At 41.3% G+C, this 18,282-nt stretch overlaps 1 protein-coding gene across 4 annotated transcripts in view; it reads left to right on the top strand.

The window, feature by feature from the left end:
* Positions 1-15,120, top strand: part of MBTPS2 (membrane bound transcription factor peptidase, site 2) — a 62,843-nt gene extending 47,723 nt beyond the window's left edge. For 2 of the 4 annotated variants that reach the window (XM_007538964.3, XM_060182883.1), the window contains 4 exons: positions 1,704-1,798; positions 2,158-2,359; positions 7,852-7,927; positions 10,699-15,120. In XM_007538964.3, the coding sequence (XP_007539026.1) occupies positions 1,704-1,798; positions 2,158-2,359; positions 7,852-7,927; positions 10,699-10,921 (596 nt within the window). In that variant the 3' untranslated portion in view covers positions 10,922-15,120. Of the gene's footprint in view, positions 1-1,703; positions 1,799-2,157; positions 2,360-7,851; positions 7,928-8,189; positions 8,568-10,535; positions 10,676-10,698 lie in introns of those variants that run through there. The other 2 variants (XR_009547493.1, XM_060182882.1) reach the window with 2 other exon arrangements.
* Positions 15,121-18,282: the final 3,162 nt, after the last annotated feature.

The following is an 18,282-nucleotide window of genomic DNA, read 5'->3' as shown; positions in this document are numbered from 1 at the left end:
TTTTCTGCTTACTTTCCACTTTATTTGGGGGAGACTTACTTGACCCCCTCCTTACACATTTTTTCCTTGCCTTTGTTTTAGCAATTATTTAAAACATTAGCTGGAGGATTGTAGGCTTGGAAGTCAAGAATTTGATATCAAGTAGCATAGAACATCACCTGTGTGTTAAAAGTCTATTGAGTTACCCATTTTATATAAGACACTGAGAAGCCTTTTTTCTCAAGGAGTACACAGTATAGTTGAAGAAACCAGCTATATGCACATTATTACAGTGCATGGTTAAATATAAATAGTGACGAGACTGTGGGAGTTGATGACAGTTAGTCTTGGCTGAAAATGAAGGCATGCTTCATAGCACCAGCCCTTGAACTGATCCTCAAGAGTGAGTTCGGATTTAGAAGGCCTGGCAAGAAATGAACCTCAGTGCCGGAGAATAGCGCATAGACTAAAATGAGGTCAGGTAATTGCTAGTAGTTTGTTTTGGCAAGAGAATAGTATGGGATTAGGTGATAAAAGCAGAAAGCCTATGTTTTAAACTGTGGAGTTTGGATTTTATTTGAGAACAGACAACATCTTTGAGTATTTCAGAGTTCATGGCACATTAATCAAGCATTCAGATTATAGGACAGTTTGGGGTGTGGTAGCTAAGTGTGGAGCAAACAGGACTCTAATCCAAGGAGTCAAGTGAGAGGAAATCAAGAGTGTGTACTTGAGGGATAAGCAGATAAGGAAAATAAATGTTTGTTTTTAATTTCAATGCTTCCTTCCCCCCCCCACCCCCAGCACTACTCAGCTCTAGTCTGGTAGTGCAGGGGACTGAATCAAGAAGAAAAAAAGTGGTGTACAGGCAAAAAATAGACTTAACTGTTTATCAGAAAGACTACTGAAGATTTTAACCTAATTTAATTAAATGATTGATTGATTGATTTTTTTTTTTTTACTCCAGGGTTATTGCTGGGCTCGGTGCCTGCACCATGAATCCACTGCTCCTGGAGGCCATTTTTTCCCCCTTTTGTTGCCCTTGTTGTAGCCTCGTTGTGGTTATTATTAATGCCATTGTTGATGTTGTTTGTTGTTGGACAGGACAGAGAGAAATGGAGAGAGGAGGGGAAGACAGAGAGGGGGAGAGAAAGATAGACACCTGCAGACCTGCTTCACCGTCTGTGAAGCGACTCCCCTGCAGGTGGGGAGCCGGGGGCTCAAACTGGGATCTTTACGCTGGTCCTTGCGCTTTGCGTCACATGCGCTTAACCCACTGTGCCACTGCCTGACCCCCGATTGATTGGTTTTTACCGGAGCACTGTTTATTTTTGGTTTGTGGTGGTGCAGGAGATGGAACCTGGCTTGGAGGCTCAGGCATGAGAGTCTCTGCATAACCATTATGCTATCTCTCCTGTCCTTAGCCTGATTTGATTTTTTTTTAAAAATCCTAGGGCCTAGGGAGATATCATAGTGGTTATACAAAGAAACTCTCATGCCTGAGACTTTGATGTCCCAGGTTCAATTTCCTGTACCACCATAAGCTGGAGCTGAGCAGTGCTCTTGTCTTTCAAGCGGTAAGTGACCATCATCAAAGTGAACCCCAAAACATGTTGCTGGTTCTAAATTCATATGCGCTGTACTTATACCTTTTGTCTTGAAAGAAAAAAATGATATTATGAACATACTGCTAAATGATGCATTTTTATAAACTTTCTTTTTAGCATACAAACGGATAGATGGCTCAATTGAATGCTGTAACAATAACAGCCTCACAGATGTGTGCTTTTCCTACAGAAATAATTTTAATAAGCGTTTGGTAAGTTGCCCCTGAAGCAGTCTTGTTTGTCTGATACAATTATCACACAATAAGCAAATGGAATTAAAATGGAGCCCATGAAAAAGGTCTCCACTTTGCTTTGTATGTTACTAAAATCAGCATTTCACATGTCACATTTCATCTGAAAAATATTTTTAAATTTATAGCAATAAGATTTTTATTTGGCTAAAGTAGAAATACTTGAATCTAATTAGTAGAGGGTGCACATCTTTGGCATTTCTTCCATATGAACTCCATTCCTAATCTACTAGATGACATGAAAAAATGTGAAAGTAATGTCATTCGATATTTCCCTCATTAATAAACCATTCTAATACTACATAATATTTTATTTATAGCATACTTGTCTACCTGCGCGGAAAGCAGTTGAAGCCACCCAAGTCTGTAGAACCAATAAAGACTGTAATAAAAGCTCTAGTTCTAGTTCAAGTTTCTGTATAACACCTTCTCTGGAAACTCATACTCGCTTAATAAAAGTTAAGCACCCACCTCAAATCGATATGCTGTATGTCGGACATCCACTGCATCTTCACTATACGGGTGGGTATCAGATTGTGCTAAGTCCTCAGAAAATCATTAAGGTGTTCTTTACTCCAATGGCAAACTCTCGGTACAAATACTTGAATTTCTTATAAATTTGATGGCTTTTAAAAATATTATTAGTGGGGGGCCAGGTAATGGTGTACCTGGTTAAGTGCACATGCTACAATGTCCAAGGACCTGGGTTCAAGCCCCCCAGTTCCCACCTGCAGGGGGAAAGCTTTGCAAGTGGTAAAGCAGTGTTTCAGGTCTCTCTCTCTCTACCCCGTCCCTCTTGATTTCTGGCTGTCTCTATCCAACAAATAAACATAATAAAAATATTAAAATATATTATTAGTGATTTAGAAAGCTGTAAGTCCTCAGAGGTATATTGCCTTAGCATAGGTGTATGTTGAAGTCACCATACTGCACACTCATTGCTTTTTTTTTTTTTTTTTTTTGCCTCCAGGGCTATCGCTGGGGCTCAGTGCCTGCACTACGAATCCACAGCTCCTGGAGGCCATTTTGTTGCCCTTGTTATTGTTATTTATATTGTTGGATAGGACAGAAAGAAATCAAGAGATATGGGGAAGACAGAGGGGGAGAGAAAGGTAGACACCTGTAGACCTACTTCACCGCTTGTGAACCACCCCCCCTTCAGGTGTGGAGTCAGGAGCTTGAACGGAATCCTTACACCGGTCCCTGCCCTTCACGCCATGTGTACTTAACCCAGCCCCCAGGCTTTAAAGTCTTTTAAGCATTGCATGAGTTTTAGATAGTAGGAAAATAATACGAATTTATAAAGCAGGATGGAGATGAAACCTCTAGAGAGTGACCTATTTTTTCCTTCATCACATTTATACCCAAACCTTATAGATGATCTCTCACATGTTTTCTGAGAGTTTTTTAATTCATCCTAGCTCCCCAAACAGTGGTGAGATCAACATACTTCCCAAGTATTGCCAGGAATCATAGGGAAATGTCTGTAAAGTAATTTGTGTACAGGTTGGGGCACAGAACTTTGGTTGTAGGTGGGGTATAGAACTACATCCTATAGTCTCATAATCTTGTAAAGTACTATTTAAAAAAAATAATTTGGGTCATAGCGCACCTGGTTGAGCACACATGTTACAATGCACAAGGACCCAGGTTCAAGCCCCCAGTCCCCACCTACAGTAGGAAAACTTTGCGAGTGGTTGAGCAGGTCTGCAGGTGTCTCTCTGTCTCCTCTTTCCCTCTCAATTTCTGACTACCCAATAAATAATTTTAAAAATGTAAAAAACTAATTTGTACCTGATACATGAATATAATTTCAAAACCAGGACAGCATAATTATTTTAACAGTGGCAACATGATTGGACTAAATATGAGCTTTTCTATATACCTGAACATAATACAGTATTTTTTTCTTCTTCTTTTCTGGGGCTCAGGGCCGGCGCTATGAATCCACTCCTCCTTGCAGCCATTTTCCCCATTTTATTAGATAGGACAGAGAGAAACTGAGAGGGGAGGGGAATAGAGAAATACACTGCAGACCTGTTTGGCCACTTGTGTAGCTTTCCCCAGCAGTTAGGGAGCCGGAGCTCGAACCCGGATCCTTACGAAGATCCTTGCGCTTAGTATTATGCGCTTAACACGGTGTACCACCAGCCAGCTCCCAACACCCCGCAATTGGGAAGCCGGAGCTCGAACCCGGTTCCTTACGAGGATCCTTGCACTTAGTATTATTATGCGCTTAACCCGGTGCACCGCCGCCCAACTCCCAACCCCCCCGCAATTGGGGAGCCGGAGCTCGAACCCGTTTCTTTACGAGGATCCTTGCGCTTAGTATTATGTGCTTAACCCGGTGCACCACCGCCCAGCTCCCAACATCAAATAGTATACTTCCTTGTGTTAGGCTGGGTGAGATAGTATAATAAGTATACAAAGAGGCTCTCATGCCTGAGGCTCTGAAGTCCCAAGTTCATTCCCCGTACCACCACCATAAACCAGAGCTGATGAGTGCTCTGGTAAAATAAATAAATAAATAAACATTGTGTCATACATTTTTCTTCCTTTTTATTATCAGCAGGGTTATTGCTGGGGCTTGATGCCAACACTACAAATCTACTGTTCCGATGGCCTTTTTTTATTTGTTAGGTCAAAGAGAAATTGAGAGGAAAGAGGGGGAGAGAGAGAGAGAGACCTGCAGACCTGCCACACCACTCGTGAAGCATCCTCCCTGGAGGTGGGAACCAGGTCCGTCAACAGGCATTTAACCAGGTGCGCCACCACCCTGCCCCCAACTTTTTCTATTTTTGTTTAATGCAGTGCTAGGAATAAAATCAGCCTCACGCACATTCTCCACCACTGAGCCACTTCTGCGGTGGCGCACCCAGCTAAGCACACATAGTACCAAGCACAAGGACCCCAGTTCGAGCCCCCCGCTCCTCACCTGCAGGACATCGGCTTCACAAGTGGTGAAGCAGGTCTGCAGGTGTCTCTCTTTAGCTCTCTCTCCTCTCTCAAACTCTCTCCTATCTAATAAAAATTAAGGGGAAAGTGGGGGAGTCAGTAGCGCAGCGGGTTAAGTGCAGATGCGGCAAAGCACAAGGACCGGCTTAAGGACACCAGTTCAAGCCCCCGGCTCCCCACCTGTAGGGGAGTCGCTTCACAGGCAGTGAAGCAGGTCTGTAGGTATCTTTCTCTACCCTTCTCTTGTCTTCCCCTCCTCCATTTCTCTCTGTCCTATCCAACAACGATGACATCAATAACAATAATAACTACAACAATAAAACAAGGGCAACAAAAGGGAATAAATATTTTAAAAAAGAAGAAGAAGAAATGGCTGCCAGGAGCAGACTCCTAGTGCCGGCAACCCCAGCAATAACCTTGGCGACAATAAAAAAAAATCATTTGGGGCTAGGTGGCACACCCAGGTAAGCGGACATAGTACTAAGCGCAAGGATCCGCTTGGAGCTCCCAGCTCTCCTCCACCTGCAGGGGTAAGCTTTACAAACAGGGAAGCAAATCTGCAGGTGTCTCTCTCTGTCCCTCTCAATCTCTCTGTACTATCCAGTAAAATGGAGCAGATTCCTAGTGGCAGCATCAAGCCCCAGCGATAACCCTAGAAGCAACAAAGAACATTTTGTTAGTTTTTTAATGTTAATTTGTTTAATATTTTGCTTACTTTGTTTTAATAAGAGAGAGAGAGACACACACACACAAAGAGAGGTGAGAAATCAGAGCAATGCTCAGCTCTGCCTTATGGTGGTGCTAAGGATTGAACCTGGTGCCTTGGAACCTCAGACATGAGAGTCTAAGGCTTTTTTTTTATTTGATAGGACAGAGAAGGGAAGGAGAGAGACACCTGCAGCACCACCAAGTGGGGGCCAGGGATTCGAACCTAGGTACTTGAGTAGATTTGTATGATCACCATAATCCAATTCCAAAATATTTTCATCTTCCCAAAAAGAAATTCCATACTTGTTAGATATTCCTCATTTTTCTCCAACACCCCATGCCCATACCCAATCCCTGACAGTCACTAATTTGCTTTATTTTCCTATAAATTTATTTGTTCTGGATATTTTCATACAAGTGGAATATTTAATGATCGTCTTCTCTCATTTATTTTTTCCTACACAATTCCACCACTCCTGGTGGGTGCCCCCTTCTTTCTCTCCAGATTGTGGGTCAAAAGACAGAGAAAAGGGGTGGAGGGTAGATAGCATAATGGTTATGCTAAGAGATTCTCATGCCTGAGGCTCCAGTGTCCCAGGTTCAATCCCCCGCACCACTATAAGCCAGATCTGAGCAGTGCTCTGGTAAAAAAGAGAGAGAGAGAGAGAGAAAAGTAGAAGGAAGAGAGACACCATAGCCATGCTTCCCCCACCTGTGAAGCTTCCCTTTTGCATGGTGTTCCCATATTGTGGACTTGGAGTCTCAAACCTGCCTCCTTGTGCATAGTAACGTATGTGCCCTACTGGGTGAGCTATCTCCCTGCCCCTGTCTTTCATTTATCATAATGTTTTCTTTTTAATTTTGTATCATCTTTATTTATTGATTGGGTAGACACAGCCAGAAATCAAGAGGGATGGTGGTCATAGGGAGAGAGGCAGAGAGACACCTCCAGCCCTGCTTCAGCACTCGGGAAGCTTTCGCCCTGTAGGTGGGGTCTAGGGCTTGAATCTGGGTGGTCCTTGAGCATTGTAACTTGTGCACTCAACCAGGTGTGCCACTGCTCAGCCCTAGCATAATTTCAAGGTTTATGCTTGCATCAAGTGTCAGTACTCCATTCCATTTTATAGACGAATAATATTCCACTGTATGGATAGATCACATTTTTTATTCATTGATCAGTTGATATGTGTAATTTATGTTAACTCTTTTAAAAGTCCCCTCATGAACTATGATGGTTATCTGTTATGTATGGAAGGTGGGAGGGTAGGGACACAGAACCTTGATGGTGAATGCAGTGTGGTAATATGCTTTTGTAATCTTATAATCTTGTAGTCTGTTATTAATCATGAATTTAAAAAATTAAACCCTCTCATTACTTCATAAATTATATCCTAAGATACAATCTGGAGGGGTTGGGGTAGCACAGTGGGTTAAGCGCACATGGTGCCAAGTGCAAGGACCAGCGTAAGGATCCTGGTTCGAACCCCTGGCTGCCCACCTGCAGGGGAGTCGCTTCATAGGCGGTGAAGCAGGTCTGCTGGTGTCTGTCTTTCTCTCCTCTCTATCTCCCCTCCTCTCTCAATTTCTCTGTCCTAGCCAACAACGACGATATCAATAACAACAGCAATAATAACTACAACAATAAAACAACAGGGGCAACAAAAGGGGGGAAAGCAAATTAAGATACAATCTGGGTTATTCTTCTTATTTACTAGTATTATTAGTGACTCAGGACTACAAAAATTTAAACTACATCCCCAATAGTTGAAAAAAAAAAAGTCCCTCTTTAGGGTAATTTATAAATGGGTACTATGGGTTCTATATCATTACAGGGGAGTTTTTAAATGTTTTGACTAGAGACAGGATTATGGACTCTGTAGAAGGGAAGAAACATTAAAACTCCCATAGTCTTTTTTTCCATAGTCTTAATACTTGTTTTGACATGAAGCAAAAACAAGACCAAAAAGAGGTTGAGTGGAATAATAATTGGAGTGAATGTAATTTTAAGATTATACCGCTTTGTAATGGTAAATATTCTTTTGTTGTGAATTTTATTGTATTTTCAAAGTCAGTCTCTATATTTGGTATTCATAGCTAGTATGTAATCCGTTTTATTTTATTCTTACCCCCAAACATACAAATAAACACTAGGGCATGAATTTAGCATTCCTCTATTTTTAGTAGCTGTTCTGAAATGATTGATGTGATATGTGGGGCATACAGCTTGCCTGCTCATGTTTAGTAAGAAGTTTTTCCAACCAATTCAGTTGACCATGTTACTTTTTGATCATGTGCTAGAATTAAAATGCTGTATAAATAATATTCATTATCCCTTGTTTTTCTTTTTTTAGTGAGCATCACCAGCTTTGTCCCACGTTTCAACTTTCTAAGCATAGATCTGCCTGTAATCATGGAGACATTTGTCAAGTATCCTTTTTAATGTGAAAAAAAAAGGTCTTCAAGTGTTTTACTTGGGTTGAGCGCACATGTTACTATTGTGCATGGGCCTGGGTTCAAACCTCCATTCCCACCTGCAGGAGGTAAGCTTCACAAGTGATGAAATAGTGCTGCAGGTGTCTTTCTCTCTCTTTCCCTCTCTATCTCCCTTCCCCCTCTCAATTTATCTCTATCTTATCAAATATAAGAAAAAAAAAGTGTACTACTTGGAACTTTAATAGAGTATGCATAGATCTTACAGCTATCAATTGACTGCTAACAACTGATAAAGAGACTTTAAAGTTGAAAAGAACAGAGTATATGTGTGAGGGGAAAAAGCCAAGGAGAGAGAAGATTGATCTGGGAAGGGGAAAAGTGGAGATGTTCAATGAAAGGTACCCATACTATAGATTGATATTTACATTTACATATGTAAAACCTTTTAGTAAGTTTATAAAGTAATAAATTCTGCCCCTTTGGAGACTGTTGGCATGTACCAAATGGAGAAATACTAAAGGAAGATGAAAAGCAGATTTACACTACTGAAAAATTGATCCAGAGGATGAGATCTCATGGTCTTTAGTATATTATTTATATGTAGAAGATGCAAATTTTGATAAAGTTTGAAATCAGTAGTTCAGAAGGGTTCTTTATCTTTGTCACTTTAAATATTTTTAATTTCTTCCCTTTTTGGATTTCCAAAAAAATGAAATAGAAAACAAATGGGGGGGGGGGTCGGGCGATTCCAAACTGGGTTAAGTGCACATAGTATGAAGTGCAAGGAACTGTACAAGGATCCCGGTTCAAGACACACACACACACACCCTTCCCAAGTGTAGGGAGGTTGCTTCACAAGCAGTGAAGCAGGTCTGCAGGTGTCTTATCTTTCTCTCCCCCCTCTCAGTCTTCCCTTCTCCTCTCAATTTCTCTCTGTACTATTCCAATAAAATAGAAAGAAAAAATGGCCACAGGAGCAGTGGATTCATAGTGCAGACACCAAGCCCCACCGATAGCCCTAGAGGCCAAAAACGAAAGAAAAAAGGGGTGGGGCGGTAGCACAGCAGGTTAAGTGCAGGTGGTGCAAAGCGCAAGGACCGGCGTAAGGACCCCGGTTCAAGCGCCAGGCTCCCCACCTGCAGGGGAGTAGCTTCACAGGTGGTGAAGCAGGTCCGCAGGTGTCTTATCTTTCTCTCCCACTCTCTGTCTTCCCCTCCTTTCTCCATTTCTCTCTGTCCTATCCAACAACAACGACAACAATAATATTAACAACAACAACGGTAGGCAACAAACAAGGGCGACAAAAGGGAAAAAATGGCCTCCAGGAGCAGTGGATTCGTAGTGCAGGCACCAAGCCCCAGTAATAACCCTGGAGGCAAAAAAGAAAGAAAGAAAGAGAGAGAGAGAAAAAGAGAGAGAAGGAAGGGAGGGAGGGAGGAAGGAATGAAGGAAGAAAGAAAGAAAAGAAAAGAAAAGAAAAAAGAAAAGAAAAGAAAAGAAATGAAGGGGGTCAGACAGCAGCACATCTGGTTAAGTGCACATATGACCATGTGCAAAGACCCCAGTTTGAACCCCCAATCCCCACCTGCAGGGCGAAGGCTTCCTAAGAGGTGAAGCAGGTCTGCAGGTGTCTTATCTTTCTCTCCCCCTCCTTATCTTTTCTCCTCTCTCAACTTCTCTCTGTCCTGTTGAATAAAAAGAAACAGAAAAAAAAAATGGCCACCAGGATCTGTAGATTCATAATATAGGTACTGAGCCCCAGCAACTGGAGGCCAAAAAAGAAAATGAACAAAAAAGTATACTGTCAAGATCATACCTTACAGACTGTATGTTGTCTTTGCGTGATTTAAATTATAGCCTTTTAGATGATATAGTATGAAAGAACTTTATTTACATTATAATTATATTTATGTTATAACCTTAGGTATAATAAAAAGAATCATATTAACATTATAGTTATATTTATACTATAACCTTAGAGATGATAGTAAAGTAGAGTTGTATTTATATCAGTTGTATTTATTTTTAGAAACATAGAAATGAAAAATTTTGGGTCTGGCACACCCAGGTAAGCGCACATTGTACTAAGTGCAAGGACCTGCATAAGGACCCAGGTTTGAGTCCCCACTCTTCCACTTGCAGCAGAGACACTTCACAAGTGGTGACGCAGGTCTGCAGGTTTCTGTCTTCCTCTCTTCCTTCTTATCTCCCTCTCCCCTCTCAATTTCTCTCTGTCCTATCTAACAAAAAATGGGAAAAGAAATAAGAGGAAATAATGGCCGCCAGATATAAAAAAGAGATAATGGTACCAAGCCGCCTAGATAACCCTGGGGGGAAAAAAAAGAAATGGAAAAATTCAATGTGCCAATGATTGTTTCCTAATGTAAAATAATCCTTTGTAAAGATCAAAAAGTAAGTTTCCCTTATTTCATATTCTTCTACATTCTTTCCCCATGTGTCATTATGGGATTAGAAAGACCTGGTCTTCCTAGAAATTCATTATAGCTTGTCTTATTTTTCAATATTGTTTTATTATTCTAGTGAAGGTTGTTGAACTCTGAAATCATATAAATTATTTGTTTGTTTGTTCTTTACACCATAGAGATTTAAGAAGGAATACCTGTACTGGTGTGGAGAGATTTAAAGAAAGGCGGGAAGAAAGCTCTAATTTCGAATCCAGTCCTAGTAAAACACCTTCTTCTGACTGCCAGAGATGTGGTTTCCTCTTAGCCCTCCTTGTAGGCTCCTTAACTGAATTTAACCAGGTACCTGATTTCCCTCTCAGGAGCTCTGGCTATTGTTAATGCCGTGCCCTGCTTTTCTTTGGATGGACAGTGGATTTTAAACTCTTTCTTGGATGCTACTCTTACCTCAGTGGTTGGAGACAGTGATGTCAAAGATCTGATCGGGTTTTTTATTTTGCTTGGTGGCAGTGTACTTTTAGCTGCCAATGTGACCCTGGGGCTCTGGATGGTTACGACACGGTAATAGTAGTACCTAACTGACAACAGAATCTTTGAGTTCCACCATACAATATCAGAAACCTTTCTTCACAGGAAATACAAAGTGTTTCTTTTAAAATGACCTTTTAGCCAGAAACTGTAAGCTTCACCTATATCTGGAGTATACAAACTCTGGGGTGGAAGATAAATAGGACATGAAAGGCACAGTCCTTGTCTACATTCTAGTTTTAAATTTTGAACATAAAAATGCAAGATACTTGCAGAACAGTTTCTAAACTGCAGATTCACAGCAAACCATTTTGGGTGACTGCATATCATGTGGAAATAGTGTAAAGGTGAATGAAATTACGTGGAATTAATTGGGTAGAACTTCTTGAAAATACATCATTGGTTCAGTGTTAAAGGAGATCAGACTTTGGCTAAGTGGAAGAGTGAACATTTTCTTGGTCTATATGATATCCTTTGGCTTGTTTGAAAAGTATTTTAGAATTTAATGATATACTATTTTTTTTACTATCACATCTAGAGTCTGATGACAGTTAGTAAGATCCATACAAAAGAATCTACTTACATTTAAGGGAAAATATCTTTATCAAATATGCCAAATAAATGAAGAAAGTAGGGCCTGCCATATCATGAAATGTGTTTTGTCCTACACAACTGCCTCTTTGATAGTATGCCCTAGTACTCATGTAAAACAGCACTAGCCCTTAACATTCAGCATGAGAAGTACCTCTTCTCTGACCTCTATCTGAGCTGAGGCAATCAGGTTAAACCTCAGAATGAGCCAGGTCTTCCAAAAAATCATGACACAGACCACATGGCCTCCTACAGTCCTGCTTACCACTCTTTATATTGATATATTTTTGAAGCTTACAACCCTTCCAGGGTAGGCATTTTTTAAAATTTTTTATTAGTGATTTAATAATGACTAACAAGATTGTAAGATAACAGGTACAATTTCATACAGTTCCCACCACCAGAGTTTCATGTCCCATCCCTTCCATTGGAAGCTTACCTATTCTTTATCCCTCTAAGGGCATGGACCAAAATTCTTTTTTATTTTTATTTTTATTTATTTAATTTTTTTTTGCCTCCAGGGTTATTGCTGGGCCTCAGTGCCTACACTGCGAATCCACTGCTCCTGGAGGCCATTTTTTCCTCACTTTTGTTGCCCTTGTTGCTTTTGTTGTTGTTAATATTGTTATTGTTGTCATCGTATATGACAGAGAGAAATGGAGAGCGGAGGGAAAGACAGAGAGTGGGAGGGAAAGATAAGACACCTGCAGACCTGCTTCACCGCCTGTGAAGGTACTCCCCTGTAAGTGGGGAGCGGGGGCCCTGAACCGGGATCCTTACACCAGTCTTTGCACTTCACGTCCTATGTGCTTAACCCGCTGCGCTGCACTACTGCCCGACCCCCAAAAAAGTTCTTTATGGGGTACAGAGGGTGGAAGGTCTGGCTTCTATAATGGCTTCTCTGCTGGACATGGATATTGGCAGGTTGATCCATACCCTCAGCCTGTTTCTATCTTCCCTAGTAAGGTAGAGATCTGGTGATGTGAGGTTCCAGGACACCTTAGTGAGGTTGTCTGCCCAGGGAAGTTAGGATGGAATCATGGTAGCATCTAGAACTTGGTGGCTGAAAGGTAGTAAGATACAAAGTAGGGGAGTCGGCAGTAGCACATCAGGTTAAGCACATGTTGCGCAAAGCGCAAGGACCGGCTCAAGATATAAAGTAGGACAAGAAGTTTAATAAATATAAACCCAAAGGTAGGAATAGAGCAGATGAAATTAGGAGTGTTTGGGTGGGAAGACACTATGAAGTAAGTCTATTTTAGGTATGTTTCATGTGGCCCCTGACTTTAGTAATTTTTGTCTGAGCCTAATAGCTAACATGGAGGTGGGCTATGAATATTGTCTGGGAAGATGGTGTCAAGTTGAGAATAGGGCTAGAAAGCTGGATTAGGGCAGAGAGTAGCTCCCAAATGTGAGGAAAGTATATAAACACCATTGGTTTCCCATGACAGTCTTCCTCAAGTAGACTAACCCAGCCTCCCTTGAGAGAGTGGGGCAGTCCCAAGGTAGGCACTTTTTTTGTGTGCTGCTGGGTCTCTTTGGGGCCTAGCTCCTGGTTGTTGTCTTCCAAAAAGCAACTACCATGAGCCCTGAACTGTACCCTGCCCTCACCAGTACCACCTGTGTCTCTGTGTTGGCCAATTAAACAGCTAGTCTTTGCTTCCCCTCTTTCCCCTTCGATCCTTCTATGGGTCCACAGAAGAACTGGCAAATGACCGCAAAACCAGTGCAAAAGTGGATATGGTTTTACCAGAATCTTGAGTTTGAAAGAACCATGATTCATTCCATGCCTTTTGAGGTTGTTGGTTTTTTGTTTGTTTGTTTTTAATTAGGACAGAATTGAGAGAGGAGTGGGAGGTAGAGAAAGATAGACACCTGCATATCTGCTTCACCACTTGTGAAGCTTCCCCCATGCAGATGCAGAGTGGGGACTCAAGCCCTGATCCTTGAGCATGGTAACATGTGTGCTCAACCAGGTGCACCACCGCCTTGCATGTCTTTTCATTCCATGTCTTTTGGGTTAGAAATGTAACCCAGGGAGATCTCAGTTCTTCACTAAGTAAGATATTCCCTGGGCTCATTTTTTCACGTCACCAAGTTGTTCTCTAGGCATTAAGATTTTTTTTTAATCATTTTGGGAGAAACTCTTTTCAACTGTATTACAGATACCCCTGCCTTCGTAAATTATATCTTGAATTTTTAACTTTTTTTGTGTGTGTGTGAGTAGAGCACCACTCAGCTCTTGGCTCTCGGTGGTGCCAGTGACCAAACCTGAGACCACTCACATGTGAGGCCTATCTCTAGCCTTAAAATTTTATTAATGACTCGAAGTCTTCAATTATTACTACTGCTGAACACATGCATCTAATGATTTATCCCAGGAAAGAACATGTGTTCTCTTCTCAGCTATTCAGGATCGAAGTGTATTAGCATAGTAATACTCAGACATCTGTGCTCTGGTTTGGGAAATTCCATGAAATGCTCATGTGATTGATTCAGTGACATGGACTAGTGAATTTACTCATGAAAATGTTGCATATGCATAGGTCATTCTTTTTTTAGTTGAGAAAATATTTTAATAGAGGAAATCCTACCACTAGCATGTTTTTACTGGGTGAAAACCAAGCACTTCGTTGTTAAAGCTCCTGCTCTGTTGCTCCATAGAGCCGGGCCTCAGGGACCACTCTGTTATAATATTAAGTAGATTGGTGGTGCTTATATAGAAATGAATTCATTGTGTAGGAAGGAAATGTTACTTCTTGTCTCTTCAGCTTGATTGGAAGGATTTCTAGAGCAGAAATTATGTCATACTCATCTTTGCATTCCAGATGCAGTGCAGGAAACAAATAATTAATGCTGTCAAATGGGTGATGATTAGTGTTATTTATGGACTTTAAAAGCATGCTTCTATTTAAGTTGTAAAAAGTATTATTGAATATTTACTGTAGATATGTTAGCACAAAAATAACTTGTAAGGTCTTTGTGTCCCTGGTATATTGTCACCTTTATGAAATTGAGACATTTTAGTTTCTATAGAGCAACTAGGAAAATGAATTGTTGTGGTCCGAGAGGTGGCGCAGTGGATAAAGGGTTGGACTCTCAAGCATGAGGTCCTGAGTTCCATCCCCAGCAGCACATGTACCAGAGTGATGTCTGGTCCATTCTCTCTCCTCCTATCCCTCTCATTGACAAATAAATAAATAAGTATTTTATAAAAAAGAAAAGAAAACAATGAATTGTTTTGTTCGGCGGTAAAATTTTATTCTCAGTATTCCTACTCTGCATTGTGTTTCTGAGGTTTTTTATTTTTTTTAATCACCTACAATCTGTAAAGAATGTATATATATTTTTCAGCATCTCCGTTTGAATGGACATGCAGTTAAACTTGACCTTTTGATAATATCTCTTACAGGTCATTGTCTGTTCTAACAATAAATTGTAAACATGCGCCTCATGGATATGTGCTCTCGGTCATCAATTTGTCCTATAGTTTTCATTGATTGTACACATAACGGGTGGTGCATGGGTATTGTTTTCTATAAATCTTTTGTCTGTGCTGTGATTCATTCTTAAGCTTTAACTTGAAGATATAATTGCTGACTTTGATGTTTAGCAATAAAATAATAAATGTGTATTGTATATTTGTTCATCGTCTATTTGTTGTCTCCTTTTAACAAAAAGAAATGTTTTGTATTCTTTTCTATCAAAATCTTTCCTTTCCTGGCCAGGAATGTAGCTCAGTGGTAGAGTGTGTGTGTAAGAGGCCTTGGAGTCAATCCCCAGTACCACATACATACAAAAAACTTCCCTTTACATAGGGTATAATTTTAAATCTTTCTAATGCTCAACTCTGGTTTATGGTGATGCAAGGGACTGAATTTGGGACCTCTGGTGCTTTTCAAAGTCTTGATTCTAAAAGCAGTCTACAGTTTTCACTCAATCTGTGTCTGAAGTTTTTTGTTTGTTTGTTCTTTGTAGGCTATAGGGGGGGAAATCTCTTAACTGAGGTTCCTGATCTCTTACTACTGTTTTGGGAATGGCATGTTTGTGGGTGAAGATGAATATGTTTCCTTTCATCAGTGTCTGGCAAAAGACTTTCATAATTCGATCTAGTTATAGGAAAGTCGTGACAGAATCCATTTCAGAACTGACATTCAGTTCTTCATCTTTCGGTCAACTGCTTCCTCCCTTATCCACATAACCTCCACCTCTGCCTTCCTCTCCCTCCGCCCCAGGTTACCGAGGACCAAATAAGATAGGGAATGATTCCACTCCTCACCTTTAATCCCATTATCCAACAATGAAGAAGACTAGAAGACGGAATATCTAAATCACCTTTTGTGAGGGGCTGGGCGCCTCACAAGTACACTGGCTTAAGTGCACATAACACTATGTGGAAGGACCCGCACAAAGATCCCTGTTTGAGCCCCAGTTCCCCATCTAGAGGGGTCGCTTCACAAATGGTGAAGCAAGTCTGCAGGTGTCTCTCTGTCTCTCTCCCTCCCTATCTCCACCTCCTCTATCAATTTCTCTCTGTCTTAGCCAATAAAATGGGGAAAAAATGGCCACCAGGAGCAGTGGATTCGTAGTAATGGCACTGAGCTCCAGCAATAGCCCTGGAGGCATGGAAGAAAGGAAAGGGGAGGGGAGGGTAAGGGAGAAGAGAAGAGAGGAGAGGAGAGGAGAGGAGAGGAGAGGAGAGGGGAGGGGAGGGGAGGGGAGGGGAGGAGGAGAGGAGAGGAGAGGAGAGGAGAGGAGAGGAGAGGAGAGGAGAGGAGAGGAGAGGAGAGGAGAGGGGGAAGGAAAGGAAAGGAAAGCAAAGGAAAAAGGAAAGGGGGAAGGAAAGGAAGTTTAAATCACCTTTTTTAGTAGCTTTGTTGTAATATGATTAAAAACCATAAACCATCCATTTTTATGTACTAACAGAATGAATCAAGGGCCTTTCAGTTACGTGATACAGCTAGGGAGACAGCATAATTGTTATACAAAAAGACTGTCATGCCTTAAGGCTCTGAGTTCTCGGGTTCAATCCCCACTACTACCATAAGCCAGAGCTGAGCAGTGCTGAAAGAGAGAAAAACAGACTGCAGCACCACTCCAGTCCCCATGGAGAAAGTCACCACAGCACTGTTAAGCCATTCATGGAGGTCCCTTTTGTGCTACCCATGTTGCTCCCACGTGATGCTAAGAATGGAGCACAGGGCCTCACTCATGGCAAGAGATCTCTCCCCACTGAGCAATCTCAAGGTCACTCCATCTATCTCTTATTAACTCAATGCTTCTCAGATTTTTCTACTGAAGTGCTCCTGACATAGTAGCATAGGGAAAATCCAAAAAGATCTAAGAGTGAAACCCTGCATCATGAAAAGGTTTCACTTTATCTTTTTTTAAAGCATTTTATTTTATTTTATTTTTTATATTTATTTATTTTTCCCTTTTGTTGCCCTTGTTGTTTTATTGTTGTAGTTATTGTTGTTGTTATTGATGTCATCGTTGTTAGATAGGACAGAGAGAAATGGAGAGAGGAGGGGAAGACAGAGGAGGAGAGAAAGATAGACACCTGCAGATCTGCTTCACCGCCTGTGAAGCGACTCCCCTGCAGGTGGGGAGCCGGGGGCTCGAACCGGGATCCTTACGGCGGTCCATGCGCTTTGCGCCACCTGCGCTTAGCCTGCTGTGCTACTGCCGGACTCCCGGTTTCACTTTATCTTAAGTTCATGGGCATTTTTGTATTTCATTAATCAGACATCTTGAAGCCAGGTCTCTTGGAGATGTGGCACTATAATCTGTAAAAGAATTAGATGTGTTGGCCAGGAAAGTGGCACAGGTGGGCCCCGCAAGCTTGGATCCCTGGCATTGCATATGCCAGAGTGATGCCCTAGTTCTCTTCTCCCTTAAATAAATAGTATTTATTTATTAAAATAGATGCTCAGAATATTAAGATATTTTCTTTTTTAATATATATATTAAATATTTATTTCCTTTTGTTTCGCTAGTTGTTTTATTGTTGTAATTATATTGTTGTCATCGTTGTTGGAGAGGACAGAGAGAAATGGAGAGAGGAGGGGAAGACAGAGAGGGGGAGAGGAAGATAGACACCTGCAGACCTGCTTCACTGCCTGTGAAGCGACTCCCCTGTAGGTGGGAAGCCAGGGGCTCAAACCAGGATCCTTAGCCAGTCCTTGCGCTTTGCGTCATGTGCGATTAACCCACTGTGTTATCACCCAACTCCCCTTTAATATATATTTTATTTATCTATTATTGGATAGAGACAGAAATTGAGAGGGGAGGGGGAGATTGAGAGAGAAGGAGGCAGAGACACATGCAGCCCTGCTTCACCACTTGTGAAGCTTTCCCCATGCAGGAGGGGACCAGGGGCTTGAACCCAGTCCTTGCGCACTGTGATGTGTGCACTTAGCCAGGTGCGCCACCACCTGGCCCTATTAAGATATTTTCATGTCTAGAACACACTGGTAGAAAGAGGTTTGTAATAGTTGGTCTGTAGACTAGTGACAGCCCTCAATGGTGCTTTTGTCTTGTCAGTAGCGAAATGAAGAAAATAGAGATAATGTATATTGTCCCTAACTATAAATTAAAGATTTTTATACATGAGGGCTGGGGAAATAACATAAATGGTTATTCAAAAAGACTCTCATGCCTGATGCTCTGAGCTCCCAAGTTCAACTCCCGGCACCACCATAAGCCAGAGCTGAGCAGTGATCTAGTATTTCTCTCATTAAAATAAAAAAACAATAATAAAAGATTATGTATGTGAACTGTTATGTACTTTTCCGCTGTCCTTTCCAA

The sequence above is a fragment of the Erinaceus europaeus genome, chromosome X, assembly GCF_950295315.1.
Source record: "Erinaceus europaeus chromosome X, mEriEur2.1, whole genome shotgun sequence".
NCBI classification, from domain to species: Eukaryota; Metazoa; Chordata; class Mammalia; order Eulipotyphla; family Erinaceidae; genus Erinaceus; species Erinaceus europaeus.
The sequence above is the reverse complement of the archived record's forward strand: the minus strand, read 5'-3'. Positions and strand labels throughout refer to the sequence as shown.